The sequence below is a fragment of the Aristolochia californica genome, unplaced genomic scaffold (assembly GCF_029961685.1).
Source record: "Aristolochia californica isolate CCGP_79_NKW_82.1479 unplaced genomic scaffold, dmAriCali1.0.hap1 SCAF_8, whole genome shotgun sequence".
Lineage (NCBI taxonomy): Eukaryota > Viridiplantae > Streptophyta > Magnoliopsida > Piperales > Aristolochiaceae > Aristolochia > Aristolochia californica.
The window spans coordinates 4,486,170-4,513,106 of NW_027182279.1; the positions used below are offsets into that span (position 1 = coordinate 4,486,170).

Genomic DNA, 26,937 nt, shown 5'->3' on the forward strand with positions numbered 1-26,937 from the left:
GTGGATAATTAATAAGCATATAGGCTTAAACCTAAAAGGTGAATATATCTTTTATGGTAGTGAGGATTAGTGCTACCCTTTAAATTTTCATCTCCATGATAATTAGTGTGCTGAAAACTTATATATGCGATGATTGGAATATGTGTTGATTTGAAATTTCCAAAGAATTGAATTGGCTTTTGGTGTCATTATGGAATTTATTCTTCTTTTAGTATACCTTCTTGTTGATTTTCAGGATTCCATAGCTTTGGGATCTTTGGTAATGAGGAAGAGAAGGAAGAAGAAGAAGAAGAAGAAGAGAGAGAGAGAGAGAGAGAGAGAGAGAGAGAGAGAGAGAGAGAGCACTTGGGGAGAAAGGAGGAAGATTGGGGTTATGGACTTATCCTAACCCTCCCCCTTCATTTTTATTTATTGATGCTAACAGTACCATTATTACAAGTATACCCTTCACCCTAGTAAGAGTGAACAAAAGTCATAAACTAACTACATCAATGACACTCCAACTTATTCATATCTTCCAACACTCCCCCTCAAGTTGGAGGTAATGACAGTGATCTCAACTTGAAACAAATAACATAGATGTAGTAATGATCTCCTCCATCACTGTGTACAAGGATAAGTATTAAACTGGACACAAACTCTCAAAAGGTAAAAATGGGTGATAAAACATAAGTCAAAACCAACCTCAAATGATTTTAAAAAAATAGTGATAATAATCACTAAAGTGGGTAATGCATGTCATTCAAAAGATGAAGATAAAAAACTCAAGGGTACCAATAAAAAATCTCAATAGACTTAAAAACACCCATATATATTGTTGATTTCAGGATTCCATACTATTAAAATCTTCAACTTAGAGTGTAGGAGATATGGAAGAAGGAGAGGAGAAGAAGTGAAGTGAGGTGAAGGAAGAGAGAGGTAAGGACAGATGAGGAAGAAAGAGAGAGAGAGAGAGATGGACACGTAGACGAGAGGAGAGAGAGGAGAGAATAAGGGTTGTGGAAGATATCCAAACCCTCCCCCACAACCTTTATTTATAGATGTCAAGAGTACATAAATTACAAGTATACCCTTCACCTTAGAGAGAATGAAGAAGAGGCAAAAAATATAAGATATTTATAATAATGATACCTAAGCTTGTTATGTCTTTTAACACTCCCCCTCAAGTTGGTGGTGAATAAACATCATATATCCTTAGTTTGGTACATGCAATGGGGAGAATTTTGTAGTTAATTGACTTCGTGAACATATCAACAAGTTGTGTATGAGTTGAGACATGATTAAGGCTTCTGATACCTGCTTGTAACTCACAAAATGATAATCCACCTCTATATGCTTAGTTCTCTTATGAAAAACTGGGTTGGAGGCAATGTAGATTGCTACTTGATTATCACATCAGAGTTCCATAGGGCATTCTTTGTGAAATCCCAATTTTTCTAGAAAAGATTTAATCTATAGAAGCTCATTTACAGCATGTGCCATGGCTCTGTATTATGCTTCTGCATTGGACCTTGCAACCACATTTTATTTTCTACTCCTCCATGGAACAAGGTTGCCTCCAACTAAAGTACAATATCCTGAAGTAGATTTTTTATCATTTGGTGATTCAGCCCAATCCACATCGGTAAAACTTTCAATATTGAGATGACCATGACAATTATATAAGAGCCCTTGTCCTGGTGCTTTTTTAAGTACCTGAGAATCCTTTCCAATGCCTGCCAATGAGACATCTGAGGTTTATGCATATACTGACTGACCACACTGAATACAAAAGAAATATATCTGGTCTAGTCACAATGAGATAGATTAGCTTGCCAACTAGCCTCTGGTACTTTCCCAATCAACTTCTTATTTCAAGCCAACACATAGTTTCGTATTTGTCTCCATAGGGGTGTCAACAGAGCGTCATCCCATAATTCATGTTTCTTCAAGCAAGTCAAGAACATATTTTCTCTGTGATAAGATAACACCATGTTTGGACTGAAGAACCTCAATACTGAGAGAGTACTTAAGGAGTCTCAAGTTTTTCATCTTGAATTCATTGCATATCTTGTTTTTTCCTTGATTGATGTTATTGGTATCACTACCTGCAAAAATAATATCATCCACGTACACAGCTAGTACGACTCCTTTCTCAGTATACTTGACAAGTATAGCATAGCACCTTGATTGAATTAACAGAGCACCTTGTGAACCCAAATCGAATCATTGCTTGAATAAACTTATCAAACCAGACCCGCGAAGATTGCTTCAGACCATGTAATGATTTTTTAAGGCGTAACACCAAACCCCCCCTCCCCCCCCCCCCCCACCCCCCCCCCCCCCCCCCCACCCTCAACCACATATCCTTGTGGTTGTTGCATATAAATTTCCTCCTTAATATCGCCATTGAGGAATGTATTCTTTACATTTAGTTGAAAGACATGTCATCAAGAATTAGCAATGAGAGATAATAAGAAACGCAACAAGTTGAGTTTGGCGATAGGGGAAAAGGTTTTCTCATAATCAATTCCATAACATTGGGTATAACCTTTAGCCACAAAAGGTTTTCTCATCCGGATTTTGTTTGACAGTAAAGACCCAATTACACCCTACAAGTTTTTTTTCTTGATGGTAAGGAAACAAAGCGTCATGTTTAATTCTCATAAAGGGCTATCATTTCTTTGTCCATGGCTACTTTCCATCCTGGATTCTGTAGGGCCTCTTGATAAGATTGAGGGATAGAAACATAAGAAATAGTGGCAAGAAACTGATAGCAAGATGGTAATAACCGATGGGTAGATAAAAAATGAGCAATTGGGTGAGAGGTAGAAGATCGGGTGAAGACCCCAGATTCTTTTTTAAGAGCAATGGGTCAGGTATCAAATGGAGGGCAAAAAATAGGGGGTGGAGAAGCAGAGCTTACTTTAGAGGAATCGGGATACTCCACAAGTGTAGTGTCGACCATCAGCCCATTTGGTTGAGATCTGGATGGTCTTTGGGGTCTGGCATTTGAACTTGGGCAAGTCAACCTTACTCATAAGGTTCGACTCAAAATTTCGGGAACCCAATTCGGCTCCCAATTCTGACTCATAACACCTTGGTTTGTTAAGGACATTCACTACAAGTCCAATTTTGTGACAGTGCAATTATACAGTGCAAACAACAAAGTGTGCTTTTGTAAACAATTAGAATTTTATCTATATTACTAAGTAATTCAATACAAGAACAAATTTTCAGCCAGTGGATTCCAAATTAAACTACAAAGTGTGTTTAAGAAAATAAAATTTTATTTATTTATTCATTTAAAAGCAATTTGCAAATACTTCTGGTCAAACCTAAAATCTAGTAGGCTTGTATCACCCCTTTTTAAGCCATGAAGGGAGAAACTCCCCTCTCACAAGGTCAAACTTGGGGAGGGATTTCCCTCTTTCTTCTTGATGCCTTTGAAGAGGGTCACCCTTTTGTTTATGCATGAAGTGGCAATGCCCAGCCTCTTCGGCATTTTATACAACTACTAGTAAGGAGGGGAGGGAGGGCTTTGCCTACCCCTTCCCTGCCCAACAAGCTTGGTAGAGCTCTCATGAATTATGAAAAACAAGAGAATATCCTGAAATGAAGACCATTCACATGGAGAGAGACATGTTTTGATATGATTTGGTCCCAAAACCTATTTAAGGAAATTGAAGTGCAAGTAATCAACAAATGGTCAATGGAGAGTGCAGAAAGGGTACGAGTCATCGACAAAATTTAACTTGTCTATCCTTTGTATGCAATTAGAAATGTTCCTTGGTTCGTACTTCATATTTTTACACCAAATACTTTGATCCTTGATTGTCCCAAAGAAATATGAATCTTCATTATTAGCTTAGTAGTTTCACTCATCTCCTAGTATTTTGTAGTATCAGAAACTCCTCTTCAATCTTCTTCCAAGGGCTCGCATGACAGCGATAAGTATAATTGGGTTCCCTCTTCATGCAAAGTATAAAACAACGGGGGTCCTCTTCTCTTGGTCGTAATTTTACCTAATTATCTTTCTACCAATTCTACTCATCTATTTTTTTTTCTTTTTAAAAACTGATATGAAATAAAGACTTATTACCAATTATAGTGTTTATTAAAGGGAACAAGTATGTTTGATTATTTGATTCTCTAATTAAAGATAGTAACAACTTTGTAAACTTTAATCCCTCCACATGTAAATATAAGAAAATTATGGTTTTTATATAGAAGAATGTTAGATCCCGTTAGGAACAAATGTAGAAGGGGAGGAGTGGTGGGGGCGAATAGGTTTGTTACATTTGAAGTCAATTTTTAATTTCTTTACTTTGACCTAATGTGTGTTCACACTTTTAATTGATTCATAAATATATACTTAGTTTCAAATTCAAAGATCAAACAAAAAAATAAAATTACACAAGGACCAAACAAGACTTATAGTGGTTTACAATTTTATCTTGGATTGTTAATCCACTCCCAAAGTGTTTGCACCTCAGAGTTAATTTATTATGTTTTGGTTACTTAAAGACACTTACATCAATTGTCTCCATAGCCAATTATAATATTGTCCATGTTAGACCAATGATAAAATAATATTTGTTTTTATTATTTTATTGATGACAAAATGGGTAGCTTGAAAGAGTGCTATTAATGGTGCTATTAGTGTATTTTAGACACATGTCTTTCAACAAAAATATTATGAGGTCCGCTGCAAAAACACAAGACAAAAGAATAATCAACCAAGTTGCCAAGTCAAGACCTAAAGTAAAAACTCATTGAAAATTGTTATTATGGAGAAAAACTTATAAAAAAAAAAAAAGAGAAATAAAGATTTGGATACTAGGGTTCAAGCATCATTATAAAAATCTCAAAAACTCTAGCCATATAAGAGAATAGCCAGCCAAACTCCTATTCTTAAGTAAAAATATATTTTGGAATCAAAACCATTCTCAAAATCATCATATTCATGTTATACATAGGTTTTAAAGTTATAACAAAAGTTTTTACTAAATATAAACTTCACTTGAAACTCCATACTCATACTTTTGTATAATACTATTTTTTTAATTCAAAAAAGCACATTAGGGCATGAAATGTTTTCCAAAAATAATTACATATAAGTTTTTTTGGAAACTTCAAGACCTTAGTCGTGTCCTATGTCATGCTTAGAACTCATTTTTGTATGTTGGCTATATGCATGATTAATCATCCAATGAGCATAATGATCAATCATAGAAAATGCGAAGGATCACCCATTGTAGCATGGTTGATCATTGAAGGGGCATATGATTGATCATCCAAGTGTACCATGACGGATCATATAAGACATTGCTAAGCCATTTTATAAAGAATGATCAATCAATCGAAATGGCATGACCGATCAACCTATTTTTCAAAGGGTTGCAAAGTGGTTGATTGATACAATAATTGATCATCGGGCCATTAGAACTCAAAAAATATAACCGTTACAAAGGCATGATCGATAAATCATCCTTTTTTCTAGCTTTTTGTAAATGGTAAAAAAACGACTATTTTGGCTAGGAAACTTATAAGGTCCCAAACTCTAAAATATTGAGTTTTATATGAATGTGATCCAATAGTCAAAGATAGAACTGAATTCAGGCATACCCAAGGTTTCATTGCTCTTAGCACATCCAAATAATCCTACAAATAGGCATGGACAAGTACAAGAAAATACATGACACCAGGAAGATTTCAAATTCTATAGCTTCATTTTTTTTAAGAAATTCAATAATAGCCATCAAGTCAATGCTAGAAGATAACCATTTGATTTCTTTGCTTTATTTTCTTATAGGGTGAGGAGATTAACCTCAATGACTTTGGTGCCAAAGTCTAATGCTCACATCTAATTCAAATTCCGGCATAAAATATTTGGCCTACTCATCATGGCTTAACTCACTATTGAGTTTAATAAAGATGTGGTTGTATGTTTCAAAGCTCAAGGAATAAGATACACCGGTCCCAACCAATCAAACTCAATTTGATTCGAAAATTTGCTCTCGCCTAGGTTATTGAGATTTTTTTATTCTTAACCTAGAACCAATGCGCATTATGAAGATCTATCATAGATTTAATTACATTCAATCCGAATCTTTTTCAACTCCTTGGAGATGTAAATAAATAATTGTCATTTGCATTGATGGGTAGGTTTAAATTTGATTCATATTAATCAATGTATAATACATTTTAATGATATGTCCAACCCTATTTATATTTTTGAAACCTAAAGATTTATTGTCTTTATATTTTATACAGTTTCTGTTGTTACCTAGACGTACCAAAAAAAAAAAAAAAAACCAAAACCAAGCAAATGAACTTCAAATGATCTCGGTAATTTAACTAACCCCTTTTAGACAAAAATTGGAGCATAAAGTCTCAAAATTATTACATGAGAAATAAAGCAAAAGCCTACTAGGGGAAACCCGAAATGTTCAGACACTTAGGGTCTATTTGGAACCCCTAGAAAAGAAAAGAAAAGAAAATGAGAATTTGACTATTATTATTGCCAAAAATAGTTAGTAAAAATAAGATAATAATCAAAATTTTCTTTCCAAACATTCCCTTAATTTTCTTAAGAGAATATGGCATTTTATGTTATTATTCGGATGCATAAGGGTTTTATTGAGGATAACATTTAAATTTCCCAAACCTTGCCCATCTCTGCAATTTTCATAATTCTCTTTCGGAAACTCTGTGAAAAATTTCGTTCGTGCCATTTATAGAACGATGTCACCCTCTGATCGCCGATTGCCGTTGGTTGAGTTTCCTCAACAGACCAGAGCCCACAGTATGCACCAGTTCTTCCACCCAAAATCCACCACGTAAGTGTTGGTGTGAGCTGTCTGAGCTTTCTTTCAGATGAGGAAATCCTCCGTAGAATCAAAACGAAAAAGTCATACAAGATGGCAGGATGGTAAATAAAGGGTCATCTCATAGAGATGGCACTGATGTAATTAAATTAAAGTTCCAGGGTTAAAACCCTAAACCTTAAACCCTAAGTTCAGGGGTATTATTGTAATATTATAGTTTCATGGGGAGGGTTAGGATCATCAAGTCCATAACCCTTCTTCCTCTTGTTTTCTCCTAATGGGTTTCTTTCTTTTTTTATCCATGAGCTAAATTCATGGAGTCCTGAGAATCAACATGGTATCAAAGCATTTATTTTCAGGACTCGTAGTATAGGTTCAAAATCGCTGAAACCCGTTTTTTCTTTTTCCGAATCTATGTTTTTTCATATAGTTTCTAGAATTCAGGTTATATATTTTGTTCTCTGCTGGTATTTTTAAATTACTGTTATCCTGCTAGTTCTACTTCTCGTACATGGTAGAGATTATTTCCCTTTTCAATCTCTTTATCTATGAAGGCGAAAAAAAGAAGTTGGAGAAAGACAGAAGGTGAAGATATCACTTTCTGCTAGTTTTGTGTGGCCCATACTGCTTCACCAGCTCTGTTCAGAACAACTTAGCCAGAAACCTGTTGGCGGCATTAATTTTGTGAATACATATCATCCTTGCTTGGCCTTATCAAGGCATCGCAGCTCCATTTTCTACTGCCGAGTTTAATGAATCAAGGCAGAACCTTCCGAGATTGGTTCTGCCGAACACTGCTTTGACAGTTGCCTTGCAATCTTCAGAAGGTTCACAATTCTGTAGAAGTTTCGCTTGTTTAACAGATGAATTATCTGCAAAATCCGTATCACTGTCGCTGCTGCCTCTCCGGTATTTTTGCACGATATTTGAAAATATTACGGCAGAGATTCTGTTGGATCGTTCGGCTGGAACAAGCGATTCTACGCTGGCATTTTTCCTTCTCTGGCGTCCCCCGAGAAATCCGAACTCTCGTGGGGAAAGTTTCCTCTCGAAGAGCCGAACTCTGTTTCCGCCGAGAATTGGGGTGGAAGTAAATACAAAAAAATTAGATTTCCTAAGTTAGGAAATTTAATCAGTGTTGGTTTAGCGCCTGCCTAGACTCGAACTCGAATCGCCCGAGTCAACTCAGGCCAGCGAGCCAGCCTTCCTAGCCAACCCGAGGGTGGCCGCTGTCTTCGCATAGTCGTTGGATGCTGGATCTGGGTTCACATTACTCGTGCCCGGCGCACTCATCTACTTGTCCCTTCTCGTCTCTTCGGCCGCGGGGAAAGATGACCCACCGTCGCCGGAGAAGACAACTCTGCTCCCGGAAGAGAAAAAAAACAATATGAGGAAGAGGGTTATTGTATTGATGATTCTATCTCTTCCCGGAAGCTATATTTATAGATTTATAAAATTATAATATTATAATAATGACCTTTTATTTACCGTCTGTTATATTGTATGACTTTTTCGTTTTAATTCTTCGGAGATTTCCTAGTCTAAACGAAAACTCACAGCTTACGCCAACACTCGGTTTGAGAGAGGAAGGCTCTACGATGAATATTCAGCGAGACGAAACTAGAGGTTAAGAGAAAGAAAGGGGAAACCGGGGATGACAGGTCTGCGATGGGTCATGGTGCTTGTAATGTCGAGTTCTGCAAAAGGAAGGTTGACGGAGAATCTCAGAAAATCCGTTCCTGCAACTTTTTCTGCCCCCCTTAGAGAAGGGTTGAGATTTTCAGTTAGACTCAGAAAGGAAAACAAGCAGCCACTTCCGACATAGACAGGCCGACCATTGAAGGAGAGAGAAGAAGAATAGCAACGATGGCCAGCCGAAGAAAAGCCAAGTATTGAACCGACTTCTTAAGCAATCAGCACTTGCATGAATTCTTCTTTCCTTCGTTTTCTTGATCTTGGATGGAAGCTACGTTTCAACTGTGAAAGTGGGTTGGTTTTCCTCGTTTGTTATTTCATTTCTTGCCAGTTTGCCCTTCAGAAACGTAGGCAGATAATTTAAAACAATATCCGTTAGTGGAAAAACCTAATGAGTGGTTCTGGTCACGATTGATTGTCAAACCAAATCAATTGACCGGGTCCAGCCGTTTTTTAATTAAAAAACCATTCTTTATTGTGTAAGACCAAATCAAATTGATCGGGTTCATCTGTTTTCTATTAAAAAAACGGTTATTTGGACTGTTGTTTTAGAACCGGATAAGACTTGGGTCAGGGCCTTAGGTATAAGTAATGGGTGGCATCTAACCGAGCCAACTTTGAACCTGTATATGCTCGAGTTTGACTTGATTTGAATATTTCAAATCTGAGCTTGAGCTCAAACTTAGACTCAAACATAAAATTGGAATCATGCTCAGGCCCAAATATTTTAAATGAGTTTGAGAATATTAAAAAATTTAAAAAAAAATTAAAAATTAAAAATATATAAAAATAAATAAAGAGAATATTGTGATGAACTTAGTATCATTGAATTGCAAGTTATCACAAAGGAGTTGAAAACTTTACAATAGAATACACTAATGTATAATAATCAACTTAATAGACCTAAAAAACAACAAACTCCTCTATCAATATTATTTATTCTATTAGCAAAAGGGTTGAACGATCGATCGTCTTTGAGGTTTGAGGTAAATAAGAACAACTATTAACCAACTAAAGAGGGAATTGACAAGATCAATCAAAGGAAACGGGTATTTTTATAAAAAAAATTTATACTAACGAGTCAACTCACGAGTTAACAAACCGATATTGGAAAATCGTAAGCTTGACCTGTTTTATTTAATGAGTCTTATTTCAAGTTCGAGCTCGAGCTGATCTTAAGTAAAAACTGAATTGAGCTGAGTTTTTTTCGTGCGGAACTTGAACGATTTGGCTTGGTGCCCCTATGTACAAGTGTGTTGAACCAGCTGTTCCGGTCCGACTCTTTGTAATAGTACAACGAAGAAACAAAGGGTTTGTCTCTGGGGTTCACCTTTGTGAGAACTGGCGGTCGATCAACTGAAATACACAGAGATTCTGTGTATGTTCTCTGGTCGTGTTGCATTTTTTAGCACTGTTTGTTGGAGAAAATCGATACGATCTCGTTACTTTGGACGTTGACAGAATGGGTGTGTCCAATGAGCTATAAGGAAGGAAATTGGACTGTTTTTGCCGAAGACAGCTAAGAAGGTAGGAAGAAAGAATAGGGGTGCTCTCCAAATGGGCTCTCTCCTATCTCTCTCTTTCTTTTTTTTCATTGTGCAGCTATCTTCAGTCGTCAATGGTAGAAATTTCTCTGGATCTTTAGTCACGCCGATCAAACACGATCTATACCACTCAAGGTAAATCTTTTGTACCCAGTTCTTATTTTTGGATGAATCTCAATTTTCAATATCACAATTGCGATAGAGGCACCTCGTTCGTTTTCGGGGAATCAATGGTTGAGTGATTTCATGAATTCTATGTTTGAATCGGGGTGATGAAGGGGAATCTGGTTTGAGCTGATGCATATGTCAAACTGTGACTTTTACATATAATTTCGCAATTTTCTTTGCTGATAATTAAAAAACTGGAATCGATTACTCAATGACAGTAATTATTCAAATATTTATTGTGTTGTATTTGTGGGTTTGGGGAATTGGCAGCGGTTCTCTGCTGGAACAAGTGACGGCTTTGGCGGGTCGCCACCCAGATCGGTTGAGCGTGAGTTTTCACACTTGTTCTATCGTTACAGAGTGCTTAGTAATTCTAGCTTCGTGCTCACGAGAACGCTGATGATACAATACAGATGGAGAAGATCAAAGCTCAAAATAAAGGCTATTCTGCGGAAATTTTGGTAGTCACGTACAGTCACGTGAAGAGTGAGATCGAAGAGAGTTCAAAGTTTCGAATCCTTCTTGTAAGTCAACCATCTGCATTTTCTGGTTGCCATAATAAAGGTTATGGAAAAAAGAGAATGAAAATAGAAAGGAAATCAACTAAATTGACTGACACACAGTCTTTATTTCTTTAAGGTTTGCTACACAACATAGGATAATTTAGTATGTCAAGGATCCTGCTCAGTGAAGTAGGATAATTTATTTTGATTTACAGAAACATAATTGTATAGTTAATAACTGATAGAATTTTTGGATCCTTGCTGGTTTTCTTGACAGAAAATTCCTTGTCTTCCAGACTTTTGGTCAGCATGGAAGGGAACTTATTACTTCTGAAGTTGCATTTCGGCTTTTGACCATTATAAGTGGAGAGCATGGTCTCCACAACATGGGTCCAAATTCCTTAAATGCTATGTTAGACAAGTTTGTGATAAAAGTAAGTGGATATTGTTCTTTCAGTACTTGTTTTTTGTTTCATAGTCACCCTCCTGCTCCAATTATAAACTTGTACTCCATTTAAATAACAATGGTGAAGAAGAAATTACATATCAAAGCAAACTGCTTTGACAGGCCACTCCTTACTGCCATAAAAGTATTTCTGGAACAAAATGTTTTATAATTTCAATGCTTTGATAACAATGGATAGTGAGAAAGCACTATTAATTTGGCTTGAACGTTTTTTTTCACGAGTCAAGCTGATGAAATCGATAATCTAATGTCCTTGAAATGTATATCTTACCTTTTTAATGAATATAGTAAACAGGTGAGCTGTGTTTCTACTATGTTTGATGGCTCATGAACCCTTGATAATATTGTGAGATGTCTGTTAATATGGTTGATATAACCTTCCTTTATTCGGGCTCAGAACCAGTTTCTAGCTATCAACTGGTGAAGTTATGGATGAGTTGCTAGATGCTTACTCATCTAATGCACTGCATTTCTTGTAAGCACATCAAGTTTTAACTCACTGAAGTAATTGTTTAGTCAAGAGGAAAGTACAACCTTTTTCTTTGGTACAATGGCAAAAGTCACTAGTACCCACTGGTAGTTAAGTGTATCTGACTGTATATAGTAAATATCGTCTCACTTTTTGAGAATAGAAACTGAAGAGAGCTGTAATCTTGTTGAATGCTACCATCTGGCTTTGAATTAAAATTTAAAACATACTTGTTTGTAAAAGATTTTTTTTTTTTTTACTTTGTTTGATTCTGTCTTTAAAATTCCCCCCTTCTCTTGTTGATTGGTTACAGTTTATTTACTTCAACTTCTATGTTGGGGATGTCCATTCTAGATTGCATAACTAGTCTTGTTTTGTTCTGTCAATTGAGATCATGCCAAAGAATTCGATAGCTTTGAAAATATGACTTTGAAATCAGTACTGAAACTTAACATATCTTGAGATTTTAATAATTAAAGATTTCTCTTGCCTCTATCCTGTTCTAAGCATCTAATTGTATGTGCATCAGCTTGTCTATGTATGTGGTGTATCAACTAACGTGCCTCCAGAGTAACCTTACTTTCAATTTGATAGGTGGTGCCAATGGAAAATTTGAATGGGCGCAAACTGGTTGAAGCAGGAGATCTTTGTGAGAGGAGGAATGGTTGTACAATTTTCATCCTGATTGATCAGAATGTTATCTTATAACTTTTCATATATATGTTGTAGTACTGAAGCTTGCTTTATTTGGCAGGAAGAGGAGTTGATCTCAACCGAAACTGGAGTATTGACTGGGGGAAAAAGGAGAAGGTCTGGTCAGCTATTTTCCTCCTATGAATCATATTCTATGGTATTCTTACTGCTTCAGGTCTACATAGTCCTTCTTTTACAAGATTTAACTGTTTTTCCATGCTCAAGATGGCATATTACATTCAAGAAAGGAAATTTGAAGTAAAATGTTTGTCAACAGTTTTTCCTTATCATTTTTATTTTGTTTTATTTTTAATATTTTATTTTACCTATTTAATTTTTTGTGGTCTCTCTCTCTTGTTTTGTGTCTGCATAACCTTAAGCTCTGGTAAAAGTAAAGAGGTACGAAATTTGCTGCATTTATGTGTCGTCTTTTCCTATTTTCTTATTAATCTCTTTTTGTAGGATTTTAACCCATATGAGGAAAATCCTGGAACCGCTCCATTTAGTGAGCCTGAGACTCAAATAATGCGAAAGCTTTCAAAATCTTTCACCCCACATGTATGGGTGAATGTACATTCTGGAATGGAGGTAAATTTTGCTCTTAAACTATTAGCTTCACTCTGTTCCTGAGGTTGGAGATGAGGAAAAGAATATATAAAAAGCAAACTTTAAGGTTCATGCAAGCCTTTCTTTGCCAGGCATTATTCATGCCATATGATCACCGAAATTCAACACCAAATGGATTGGCAACGGATGTAATGAGGTCAATGCTGGAAGAACTCAACCATCATCATTGTCATGACAGATGTCTAGTTGGTTCTGGGGGTGGCTCTGTCGGGTTTGTTCCATCATAGAATGATTTTGATCCATGGAATTGAGAAACAGAAGCTAATGAATAGATAAAACTGAAAACAAAAGAAAAAATGAGTTTATGAGTCTGAGTTATGGATAACCTCTGTTTCAGTTATTTGGCTCATGGAACTTCAACAGACTACATGTATGATGTTGTGAATGTTCCATTGGCTTTCACATTTGAGGTCAGTGACTACGAAAACTGCTTATAATTTCTCTTTTTGTTGACCCACTTTTTTCTTTACCCCTTTATGGGTACATGAAGATTATATTATTTACATTGATTAGATATATGGAGACTTGGAGGCATCGTCCAGAGATTGCTTCAAAATGTTCAACCCTGTTGATGTTGACACTTTTAATGTAAGCAACCTTATAGTAGGTAGACTTAGTGTATCTTATTTGCTTGTAATGGAAATTGACATTTTTTGTGGTCATTTATCTTCCAGAGAGTACTAAACGACTGGTGTGGAGCATTCTTCATGATCTTTGAGATTGGCCCGAACTGGCTAGACAAAGTACATTCACAAGTTCATGTCAACCAGAGCAGGTTGGTTTCTATGAACAGTTATGTGGATCCAAAATTTAAGGGAAGAAGGGAAGGAAGCAACCATGAAGTGCTTGATTTTGGAATGCAAGAGCTGAGGACTTATTTCAGGCTCTTTTTGTTGTCCTCTGTATTGTTGTTATTCATGTTCTGTTCAAGAATTTCAAAGAGCAAATATATAACAGTCACGTAAAGCATGGATATGAAATATAATCCCATCAATGTTTTTAGTTTTTTATCTGCTGCTGCAAAGGGGAAACAAAAGCCAGAGAAAAAATATTCAATTCTTTCAGGGAGCGATAACAATCAATGTACATTCTGTTTTACTTATTTTGCAGAAAGAGCAACTCCATATCAAAACAACAATTTTGCTAAAGATCTAAGTCATTGACAATTACATCCTGTCTATGCACATCCTGTCAGGTAGAAAAATATAGAATTTCTGTTCTTCTTCATAATACAAGAAATGGGATTTCAGTTTGCAAAACTTTGTTTTTAGTTTACATATTATAAACCGTCCTCAGGTGAAAAAAATAAATTCTAACTCAGTTCTGGATGAAACCTCTACTTTGAACTTTCCTTCCGTGCCATTCAATGAAAATTGAAAAGGAAAATATGCTCCAAGATATGTGCTCAAATCATATTCCTTTTTTTTCTTTTTTCTTATCAGTTTGGACAGAGCAAGTCCAAGAGCACGCTTTGCTTAAAATATTAAAAACATACCTCATCAGGGCAATTACGATTCCCATGTGCTTCATTTGCTTCATGGTCAAAGGAAAATTTTAAAAAGAACCATTCAACCTAAAATTTTAAAAATTATTTATTGATAACTCATGAAACAATTGAGCAACTTTGCAGTGGTTGTCACTCATGATACTGCAACAAGACAGGTTACACAACTAGAGATTTTCTTTCAGTTCATAGACAATGGAGTTCCACTAACAGAGAAATGTACCTGGTATGGCCTCTAGAGTGTTTCATCTGTCTTATACTAGTTTGTACATGAACAATTTTTACACCTATCTCCTTCTCCATATAGAATAAAATACATACAGTGAAAAATGACAAGATAGATATATCAAGAAAGAGGATTGATCTTCCAAGAGAAAATATATCCAGAAAATGCAGTCATCGGTAGCCTTGCGTCTTTTTAAAGAGTGGGATTTTTTTGGGATCATCTTCCACAACATAAATCTCTCCAGATTAGCAACATCCTCCCAAGCATATAAAGTCACGGACACCATCTTTAGCAATCTATATGTAGAAGCAAGTTACCTTCTATACATGGAGTTCCAAAATTTGTCACTGTGCCAGTATAACTCTTCCTGTATGAGATGAATAAGTACTTGTGTCAATTATTAATACATTTTATTGATAAATGCAAAAACTATTAATAATTTTTATACCACACAGTATCTTCTAGCAGACAGTAAATCTTCTCATGAATGATGATTTTCAATAAATTCAGAAATAGACAGCAACTCTGGAGAATCTTGTATGTATAACCTTTGGAGTTCTTCAAAATGTTTTACTAGCAAGGGACCACAAGTACTACAAATGCTGAAAAGATTCAATATAAGTACAAAAGGAATGGCTGTCAAACATTCTAATTTTCAAGTTCTTTTTCTTCTCAGTGAGATTTATGTTTCAGTGAGAGTACATATGCAAATGAGCCACAAAACTTAAATGTAAAATGACCTGAACCGTCATTTGCGTATAGTATAAACACACCACATAATTCTAGATCTTAGATCCATCTTTTTTTCATGCAGAAGTTTTGAGTTTTGGCTCTTTGTTCTGTTAAATAAATAAATATTAGCTTGTCTTAGCATATCCACTTAAACTCTCCTTCTAGTTGAATTGCTTTTCCTTGGTCCATACTTGCACCATCTCCATGACATGATAAATTTAGTTAGTTTATGTTCAGCCATCAATCGGTGCCATCTCTCTCTAGTTACTGATTTGGCCTGGGTTGCACTGTATGTTGTGCACTATGTACTCTAAGATTTCGTTATCAATAAAAGTTAATCGTCATTTTTTTTAAATAAAAAATTAATTGGTGCTAATATTTTGGTTACAAGATTCATATCTATTAAGCCAAATTAATAATTATAGTTAGAAAGATGAAATATAGAAAGTAAAATTAAATATAGAAAGAAACATGAAATATTGTAAGTAGAATGAAATATAGAAAGAAACATGAAATATGGAAATAAAGATGAAATATAGAAAGTAAAATGAAATATAAAAAGAAAAATGAAATATAGAAAAGAAAATGAAATTGAGAAAGAAAGATGAAATATAGAAAGTAATAATAAAATATAGAAAGAAAGAAAAAATATAGAAAGAAAATGAAATTTAGAAACTAAAATGGAATGTAGAAAGACCTCACATTAGAAAACCACCCATGTGGGCACTGAGCCAAAAGCTCCACCCACTAATGGCCAATATTAGAGTTAAAGAGAATAATTTTGGCACCTATTTGTGTATATTTTAATGGAGATCCATTTAGTGCAAACCCGAAAGCAAGATAAAAGAACTGGAGGGCATAAAAAACAAACCTCTTTACCTTTTGGGATCACATTGACTGCTTCATTCAGTTACAGGTATTCTAAACAAAAATATTGATCGAAGTAGGAGTATCTTGGTTGCAATGATGTATGGCAAAGAAAAAGTTGCATACAGAGCAAGGTTTACCACTGGCAAGCCGGAACAAATATGACAGCCCTGTGTTTTATATTACTTCCTCAAACCAGCAGTTATAGCAGAATGCCCAGTTTCACAAGAAGGCAGAGTTTGTTTGACATCACTTCCTAATACTGATTGGGGCACACAAAAGCCCAAAAGAGATTTTTTACCTTTCTAATAAAGAATCTTCCATCAACTGTATGGCAAAAAAAATGCAGAATAAAGAAAATATAACCCCTAGTACTTTCAAAATGGTTTTGATGCATACCATCACAAGTTTATTTACAGATTCTAAAGCATGTCCATGTCATGGATAATAATTTCTATTTGGTTTCCAAGTCAGATATTAGTATCAAAATTATTATTACTGCAGCGAGTGACCCAATTTTCTGCCGTATATCAACATACTTTACCCTTTGTTCAAATAGCCATCTGGTGCCTCTGATGCAAGAGCTACATCCCTTCTTGAAATCACAAAATAAAAGAGGTATGATTGATAGTACCAAACTAACCTTTAAAATGTGTTCAATGGGTCAGTAAAATTGCTGAAAAGGCCTTATATTGGGAAAGAAAATGCTTCATTTTACTGTGGCATAAGAAAAAATCTGCTTCATGTAACGTAGAGCTGAACGCAGCATTGCCCTAGCTTTTTTGTCTGGACTGCAACCAGACAAAATCATTTCTTCATACACAGCAGGAACCTGATACAACCCAACAATCACTAGTTACTACAAGCACCTACATGTTATGGAAAAAGAAACATAGAAGAAAAAACTTAATCTGAATATGGGCAGAAGCATCAGTGCTAAATGGCATGGATAACTTCTAGTTCCAAAAACAGTTCATTTCATGTGACACATGGAGTAATTCTACTTCAACAAATTATGGCTTTTCACGTCGAAGCCAGATCACATTTTTTAATACATGATTTTTCAATATTTCAAAAAAACAACATGATTTTCAAATTAAATACGCTAATCAAGCAGGACGCCCACACTGGAAAATTATACAACTAGATTAAGCACGTGGTACACAATTGAAAGAGCATCCTCATTCTCTTAATAGAGAAATACTGTTCAGTTTATTTCATGTATTAAACCAAATAGAACTCAAAAAAGTTACCTATCACCTATGTGTTAGCAAGATTCAGCTGAACCACATTCACTCTTCTGTATTAGTATAAAATCAAACACAAGAGAAAAATTACCTTCTCATACTTGTCTGCACGAATTAGAGCCTTCATAAGGGTGGTATATGTAACAACATCAGGTTTCACATTCTACAGAGACAAGAAATAAATAAAAATTATTTTCACAAAGAAATTCAATCTTTCTGAACACACAATCAGAAAAAACAACGTGGTTAAGGTTTGTTGAGGCCTCACATGTTCCTTCATATATTGCAAAACAGCAAGAGCTTCAGCATCCTTCCCATCCTTACCAAAAGCATTTATCAGCAAGTTGAGAACTAAAGTACTAGGTTTTATACCATCAGCTATCATATCCTTGAAAGCATTTACAGCTTGCTCCGACAATCCCTGTAATACATGGAATTATATGCTATATTCCAACTTGATAAATCCATTCAATATGCAAATAGTTGGAAAAAAATCTTACTGAAAATTAGCCAGAGCAAAACCAAAACATTGGATTCCAGCAATAAGCCAATTGAACTTCCAATAAACAAATAACAACTAATTTATTTTTTTTGCCACATTGCCATTTATGAAGAATGAGAATATGCCAATAGTATGAAGCATTCATGTCGGAGACGTAAAAATCAACAGCATCATAATTCCTACCTTTTGCGCATAGGCATTGACCAGAGCATGGTACATAGTTTGAGAAGGCTTCACCCCAGATGCTCGCAAAACATCCAAGCATTCAGTGGCTTCCTTAAACCTCCCTGACCGCCCGTAAATATCTACCAGCGTAGTATAAGTGACCACATTAGGCAACAGCCCCTGGCCCCTCATCTTCCCTAACAAATCTTTCACTTTCTCCCACTTCTCCAGCTGGCCCAGTGAATTGATCAGAATGTTATATGTCGTGGTACATGGGGCACAACCGCTCTCCTGCATTTCTTGGAACAGATTCCAGGCGTCCTCATGTCGTGCAGCCTTGCAATGAGAATCAATCATAGTGTTCCATGTTACAGTGTCTGGCTGAATCCCATCCAATTTCATCCGTTCAAATGTCTCGATTGCATGTTGAAGACAATTATACTTCCCAAATGTATCAATCAACACGTTGTAAAAATGCCTATCAGGACGAACGCCACAATTTTTCATCTCTCTAAGAACGGCAAATGATTTTTGCCACTCACCCTTATCACGATAGCACGCCAAAATCCTACTGAAAACATAAGAATTGGGATGTACATGACTTGCTTCCATTTCTTTCAATATAATCCGGGCACTCTCCCACCTCCCCGCATTAGCATATGCATCAATTAAAAGACTGTAAGTATGTTCGTCAGGTGAAATTCCACACTTTTCCATCTCTGTCACAACAAATTCTGCGTCTTTCAACAGCCCAGATTTCACATACCCCTTAAGCAGCGCGTTGAAAGCACGGACGCGGGGCTTGAGCCCACCTTCCTTCATTTCTTCAAACACAGCTTCAGCTTCCTCTGTTCGACCCGAATTGCTTAGTGATGATATCAGCGAAACAAGCGTTGCAGTCTTGGGACTCAATCCTTGACTTTGAATTATGCCCAGAAAGTAAAGTGCTCGATTGGGGTCTCCGGCTTTGGAGAAACCCATTATAAAGTCGTTCAACAACTGCCCATCGGGCTCAATACGGTCCAACTCGATCTCCTGGTGCAATTTGAGGAGAAGGGCAGAGTCCGCCTTGTTGGTGCGCGTGAGTGACTGAACAATGAGACTGTAATTTGCGTGGTCGGAGGGGTACCCATTTTCTCGCATTTGCGATAGCAAATTAAGCGCTTTGTCGAGGTCATTATTCAACGCACAAGCAGCAATAAGCGCGTTATACGTGAGCGGAGACAACGGCGCTCGCCGCGAAAGCAGAAATGCTTCGTAGAGCTTCTCAGAGCGGCCGAGCGCATGAATCAAGATGGAAAAGAGTAGCTCATAAGAAAAACAAAGTTTGTGCTTCTGCAGCCAAGCGACGAGGGTGATAGCGGAAGGGAGCGTGGCCTGGTCTGAGGAGAGGGACTTGAGGAGTGAATGCCACAGAGGTGTGGGAACTGCGCGGTAGGTCTCGGCGAGGCGGCGGTCAACAGGGTCAAGCAAAGTGGGGGCTGATGAAGAATCAAAGGAAGAGGCGGAGGAGAGGAATTGGAGAAGAGGGGAGAAGTCGTACCGGCGGTTGGGGAGGGCGGCAGGGTCAGAGGGATCGGTAGCAGGGGCAGACAGTGCAGTGGGAGCAGTTGTTACGGCGAGCGTAAAAGGAAGAAGAAGGCGGGAAGGGTGGCGGGAAAGGGGATTGGAGGTGGAGCGGGCGAGCGGCGGAAGCGGAGGAGAGGGCGACGGTCGGAGAAGAAGCATTTGGATTTTTGTTGTGGCATCGAGGACAGTTGGAGAAGGAAGCATGTGGAGGAGCCCAGGCGCTGATATTTGGATACGAGAACCTCATCCAGTGATCCACGGTGGTGTCAGTGGCATGTGCCCAACGAGTCTCATATAGAATCTTGACCAATGATATTTAAACCTGCGCAGTGGCCACCCAGGGAAGCGATAAACGGCTAAATATTCCGTCATTAACAACTCCACCTTTCTTTCTTGTGTGATCCTCAACATTCCCTTGGGGGAAGAAGATAAACCATTTTTGCCGTGTTTTCTGATTTGCTAAAGTACTGGTTGATAATTAGAAAAGATAAATGAGGTTTTCTTCGATGAAATCCAGTTGACCTTCATGAGAGTATATATATGTTTAATATGATCATTGACTCTTCTCAGATCGATATCTCAATTAAGAAAACTCAGATTCAGAAATATGAGATAGGAAAAAAATAGACTTACATATCTTTCATTTTACATATAATTCTTCTTATAAAGTTTCATTCTTTATGGTATAAAATAATTTGAAAGTCAAGACTTTCTGTTGCAGCTCAAACTTCTCTTGCCATCTGATTTTTGCTACTTCAAATATCACTTTCTCTTTGCAGAAAATTCTAATTGCTTAGCTTATTTTATGTTGAAAATTAGACTCAAAATTTTTTTCGTCAATATATAATTTGTAATATGAAAAACTCAGTATGGAGGTTAGAGCGCAAAGAAAGCAACGAATACTGGGATAGGAAAGAAAAAAAAAGAATATAAGATGAACCTAGAGTGCTAAAGATGGTAGATCAGAAAAAGATAACATTATCTTTGTAGGTTGATTGAGTCAACTCATAGAACCCACTCTGATACCATATTGAATTTTTGGAAAAGCGAAAAACTTCACTGACTTGTAATTAGAGTACAATGTGTTAATCCACGATATATTGACTGTTGTGTCATTAAGGATAGTTTGGAAATTTCATAATTGTAATCTGGTTGCCCTAATTTTCTCTTCATATATGGGGGTGCCGTTGTTAGGGTTTTATCACCTTGACGATCATCATCATCTGAGGAGCATCAATTACGGTTTAGAGAGCTTAGAGAAAAACGACACATGTAAGTATGTGCGATCTTTCTTGTAAATTATTTCAATCTTCATAGTAGATTACTACAGTGGCAGAAGACAAGACGTAGCCTCACTTTGAGGCGAACCTGTATAAATCTTGTTGTTTTTTTCGTGCTTGTTTTTCGTTTCTCCTGCGATTATTATTATTGCTTTAGTTAGTTTGGAATTAGGGTGTCTAATTCCTAACACAATGAACTTATATTTATAATAGAGGAAATAAGTAGAATCCAATTATAATTAAATTACTCTTATCCCAATTATTCCAAAGTTAAACACTAAAAGATTAGTATTAGAATAATTGAATAACTGAACATAATCAGAAGACTAATATAACTAAAATACTTTTAATTGAGAATTCTATGAGACCTCCTCTTGTGAGACTCATGTAAGACTCCACCATATTAATTTTGGCTCTATGAGACTTTTTACTGTGGGAGTCATGTAAGACTCTTCTATATCTACTCTTCAACACTTTCGAAGAGCAATTAGTCTAGTATCAAATGGAGGACCAAAAATATAAGAAGAATAAGAACTTACCTCAGAAAGATATGGAGACTCCACATATGTAGTATCAACCAATGCTTATGAGAGCTGAAGAGATAAATCATCACTGCCATGAATTGTTGAGTCTTTTATGACACAATAGGCTTAGGAAAGTCATTATCAGAAGAAAAACCAGGTGTGGCACCGGTTACTGAATAAAAAGGTTTCTTTTCAAAAAATGTGACATCACTGGATACAAACATCTTTTTGAGAGAAGGATTATAACACACATATCCTTTCTAGGTACGAGAGTAACCTAAAAATATATATTTGATAGTCCTTGGGTCCAATTTAGTAGTATGCTGAGATGTGACATGAACAAAGCAAATACACCAAACACTTTCAAAAGAAGGGAAAACATATCTTTGTTAAGTTGTGGAGCCTAATCAATGTCTTACACTGAGTTAGCACGCTGATCAACCTTCACGGTAAGGTTGTCGTGGGGGCGGAACCCCCACCATCCATGATATATTGATTGTTGTTTCATTAAAGATAGTTTGGGGATTTCACACTTTTAATTCGGTAGTCCTAATTTTCTCTTTATAATTGGAGAGGGGGGGGAGGGGGGGGTCGTCGCTATTAGGGTTTTATCATCATTTGAAGGAGCATCTTGAGTTGCAACCCACAAGAGAGGTTAGAGAAAAACAGTTGTCAGTGGGTACAATTTCTCTTGTTACTGTAACGGCGGAAGACAGGATGTAGTCTCACCTTGCGTCGAACCTGTATAATTCTTGTTGTCTTTTTGGTGCTTTTTGTTTCCTTCTTCTGCATTTATTATTATTACTCTTGTTAGTTTAGAATTAGGGCATCTAATTCTTAACAATCTTCACTAGGAAAGAGGCGGGAGTTTGGTGACTTATTATTAAGAATTGAGGAAGGCAACCTATTGATGAGACAACAAGTTGTAAGAATAGCATATGACCAGTAGAAATGAGGCACATGCATATGTTGAATAAGGTCTAAGCAACCTCAAGAAGATGTGTACTCTTTTTCTAAGCCACACCATTTTGTTGTGGTGTGTAAACACATGAAATTTGATGAATTATGCCATTGTCCTTGCAAAAAATTGAAATCTCCTGACATATTTCCTTTGCATTATCTGACCAAAGAACTTTTAAGTTGATATTAAACTGAGTAGAGATCATAGCATAAGAGGATTTGAAAGTGGGTAAGACTTCTGATATATCTTTTAGTATAAACAACCATCTAACCCAAGTAAAATCATCAACAAAAGTAATAAAGTACTTAGATTGAGAAACATTAGAAACGTTTAAGGATCCCTACACATCCGTGTGAACTAATGAAAAAGGAATAACATCTTTAGTTTCACCTCGAGGGGAGTAAGTACTCTGCTGGTGTTTACTCAGTTGACAAACTTCACAATTTAAACTAGGAATGAAATGCAAAAAAGGAAACATGGTCTTAAGAGACTAAAAAGATGGATGGCCTAACTTATTGACTATTGGAAAATTAAGATAAGAAAAACTCACTTGTTCATGACCCCCACCAATCATTTGTTTCATCTGTAGGTCTTGAAAAAACAAGGCGTAGGAGAAAAGGTCATGGAACATTTAACTTTTTTTGTTAATCAACTAATTGACAGAAGATGTAAAGGAAATCGGGGATAAAAAAAAACATCTTGAAAGTGACATGTAGGTGTAGAAAATGTGGACCCCACTCCACATACTTGGTTTGGGATCCATCTGCTCTAGAAACAAACTTATCAATCATACAATGAGAGATAGATCTGAAAAGATTACCATCACCTGACAAATGCTTGAAGGCCCTAGAATCAATAATCTAGGATGAGGAAGGTGAAGTAGAAGAGACCATCCCTGTGATAGTATTCGCTGTCATAGTGGGAGAGGTCTTGTTGGAGGTAGGTACCATCATATTTTTCAACCTTTGAAGTAAGTCAAAGTCTACTTCGGATATAGTCTTCTTGCCTTTAGAAGTCTCACGGTTGACTTCATTCTTGTCTCCATTATTTATAGAGACCTGATTTTTTGTAATCCAATCTGATTTACCATGGATTTTCCAACAATCTACCAAGTGATTTATGCCACCAAGAGTCTAGAAGAGTTTTCTTCCAACCCTACCACCTCAACAACCACCTTTAGTATTTCTTCCTCGTTCCTTATTAGTTGAATTTTCACCCCTATTATTTGAGTACATAGCTAATAATACATCAATTTGTGAGATGTTTCGATGGATTTGGAATACGTATCAATGTAGCATTTATATCACAAAATAGGGGAGGATAATTGAGCTAAGAATTTGGGTTTTGGCTACGTCAAGCTATAGTTTAATATTAGTAAGATAAATAGCGGTTGCTAATGCTTCTTGTTGTTTTTCGTGAACCGAAATATTAGTGGAATAAGGTTGAGTAAGTTTCCATTCTTGAATGAGACCTCTAAATCGGGCAAGGTAATCATGCACATTCTTCCTCTATTTGGTATTGTACATTGCTTGAAAAAACATCATATAACTTTTGCAAGCTAAGGTATCCCACACTTGTTTAGTTGTCTCAAGAGCAACATTATTCACAATATTTTCTTCCAAGATATTAATTAACCAACTAATAACAAGAGTGTCCTCTTAAACCCACTTTGTGTATACACTATCTTCCTCATCCACGAGTGGAGGTGGCTTAGTCAAGTAGCTCAATAAATCATGAGTAATGAGAAAACACTTAACAGATTGAGACCAACTTAAGTAGTTCGATAATCCTTTAAGAGGAATTGTAGTGATTTTGAGTAAATCACTTTTATCAATCATATTAAAACAAATATCTTCAACCATGAAATATTGGTCAAGGAATCGAATAATCAACACCCTTGTTTAGTTATCACACAAGCAACCGAAGCGTGTATGTGCTGGAATTTTAACTTAGGTGAGTGGAGAGGCAAACTTGTGCACAAGCAAACTCATCTCACTTATGCATGCATGGAAGACAAAAATTAACATTCAATCATAGCATAGGGATGTTGGCCCAGGTGGCTTCTCAAAAGGAGGGTGAATTCAGATATTCAAATCGAGTTGTGCGTGTGATTAAAAATTCATGCATAAAAGCAATTCAAAGTGAAGTATAACATGCACACACCGCAGGGACAAATAATTTTTTTTGTCATCGATATTCCCCTAGTGGTAATCACCGCCTAAGAACCCTTTCTTGGGAAAATTCTACTATTTACTCTAATAGTTGGAAAAATAAAAAATAGATATCATCTCTCTTTGGCCGCATGTAGCTCAATACATGATTTATCCAATCTCCCTAAGAGATTGTTGCTAGATTCTAGCTCTAGCTAGGCCTTTCTATCTAGATTAACAGGTTCTAGATTAATCTTTCACAAATACATAAAAAAGAAAGGGAAAAATTTACACCCTTACTTGGAGAGATGCTTCTCTTTGAGAGATTCAAGCTACCACCTATTTTGTAGCACGATGAAATGATCAAGGAGTTGGACTTTATGGATGCAAGGATTGATTCAAAGAGAATAGGGATTTCAAAGTGTGTGACTCTCTCTTTCTCTCTAAAAACATTTTTGATAGAAAATTGCAAGATAAAGAGTGGCGGCTTGAAGATATGCCAATTAATGCTCATTCACTTCTTTACTCAAGGTTTGGTGGGGGTATTTATAACTTCCACAACTTAAACTAGCTATTATTTTCCCATTTGAAAAAATTAGTACATTGATTGATCGATCAATGTAAAGTGATTGATCAATCAATCTATCATAATGGCTACTTTTCTATCACACAATTACTTATTGATTCATGGATTGATCGATCAATATGTTATCGTTGGTCCAAAAAAGTTAAGTTGATCGATAATTGCCAGTCGTTGATCGATCCAATGAGATTCCCTCTGGTTGTGCAATACAAGTATGATTGATCAGTGTATTTTCCTTTGATTGATCATGTTTGAACTCCCTTACTGGCAATGTTCTAATTGATCAATCAATCAGGTGGGATAATCAATCATTCCATGAGAAATTTGCTTGCCTAGGCAGTTGTGATCGATCAATCAGGTGGGATGATCGATCATGCGCTATAACATGAAATGGCCAAGTCTTGGATGATTGATTAATCGACTATATTTGATCAATCATACTTTATATTTTTGGCATGCGTAGTTCTGGATGATCGATAATTACCAGTGGTTGATTGATTATTTCAATACCAATTCAAAAGTGTAGACTTTTAAAGCATGAGAATATTTTTTTCTCAGTGCTCTAGCATGTTCTAAGTGTAGATTTTTAAATCATGTTCTAAAGAAGTCAAGTACACCTTCATGGACACGAAAACATGTACAAGGAATAGAGCATATCATAAGAGAATCAAGTCAATTATATGCAGAATTTAAAAAGGAGTTTAGCCCACAAGGAAGGAATCGACCCAATAGAGCAAGCAAAATAAAGGAGTCGAACCCTACAAATAGTGAATTAAAAAGGACTTGATCTTACATGAATGCATCAAGTATAAGAGTTGACGACATGAGAAGGATTCAACCCTCTCTAAAGAAAAAGGATAGAGACGATTCGGCCCTAGAATTGTGGAGTTAACCCCTATAGGAAGCATAAGACAAAGGATTCGAGTCAAGAAAGAGGGATTTGACTGAAAGAACCATTGGAAACAAAAAAGAGCTCAACAGGCAAAGGATTTGATCCCATGTTGCACTAATGGAAACTCCTGACTTTCCATAGGCAATAACAAGAGTTGTAGGTCTTCAAATCATGTTAGTGACCTACCAAAATCTTCAACAAGACAAGTAGAATTTATTAAGTATTTTTTTAATATATTTTAATATATTTTATTTTAATAAAGGTTAGAAATATTATCAATCTTATGTAATGGCTAGTTTTTTGGAATGTTATAAATGTTATGCATTAGGTAGTTTTCTGAATTGGGATTTTCTTCTATACATATCCAATCCATCTCTAACCTAAATATCAGTTGTTCACACAAATTTTCAAAGCTTCCTAATCCATTCTTAGTGCCTCTCAAGTATTTGATTTTCAAATTCCAAGAAAAGGAGGTATCTTCCCCAGGTTTTTCTTCTAAGATCTAACTATTCTTGTTATGTATTTTCATACTTAGGATACTTTTCATTTGAAAGAAGTTTTGATACTTTATATTCAAACTTTTACTGTGAACTTCAAAACTACTCTTCAACTAGCATTGTCAAGTTTACTTTGAAATCAATACTAGTGTTGTTGATATCTTGGTAGTTTCGCCTAAGAGAAAGGTGTAACTGATTTGTATTGCATTTAATATTTGCCTTTCAAGAGGCTTTTTAAGCTTTAAATTGTAAAGAAAGTAACCA

At 36.1% G+C, this 26,937-nt stretch overlaps 2 protein-coding genes across 2 annotated transcripts; one reads left to right on the forward strand and one right to left on the reverse strand.

Annotated features, from left to right (window-relative positions):
* Positions 1-9,969: 9,969 nt before the first annotated feature.
* LOC137939285 (uncharacterized) lies at positions 9,970-13,984 on the forward strand. The gene is made up of 11 exons (XM_068784556.1): positions 9,970-10,183; positions 10,487-10,544; positions 10,630-10,740; positions 11,016-11,153; positions 12,249-12,318; positions 12,409-12,464; positions 12,810-12,935; positions 13,046-13,185; positions 13,312-13,384; positions 13,488-13,562; positions 13,649-13,984. Exons 1-11 carry the CDS (start codon positions 10,062-10,064, stop codon positions 13,937-13,939), a joined length of 1,260 nt encoding a protein of 419 aa, XP_068640657.1. The 5' UTR covers positions 9,970-10,061; the 3' UTR covers positions 13,940-13,984.
* A 604-nt stretch (positions 13,985-14,588) lies between these two features.
* On the reverse strand, positions 14,589-20,032 carry LOC137938868 (pentatricopeptide repeat-containing protein At5g42310, chloroplastic). Its single transcript, XM_068783952.1, has 5 exons — positions 18,236-20,032; positions 17,819-17,971; positions 17,642-17,713; positions 16,947-17,135; positions 14,589-15,071 (listed from the first exon to the last, which is right to left on the reverse strand). Exons 1-4 carry the CDS (start codon positions 19,988-19,990, stop codon positions 17,013-17,015), a joined length of 2,103 nt encoding a protein of 700 aa, XP_068640053.1. The 5' UTR covers positions 19,991-20,032; the 3' UTR covers positions 14,589-15,071; positions 16,947-17,012.
* Between the last annotated feature and the right edge of the window lie 6,905 nt (positions 20,033-26,937).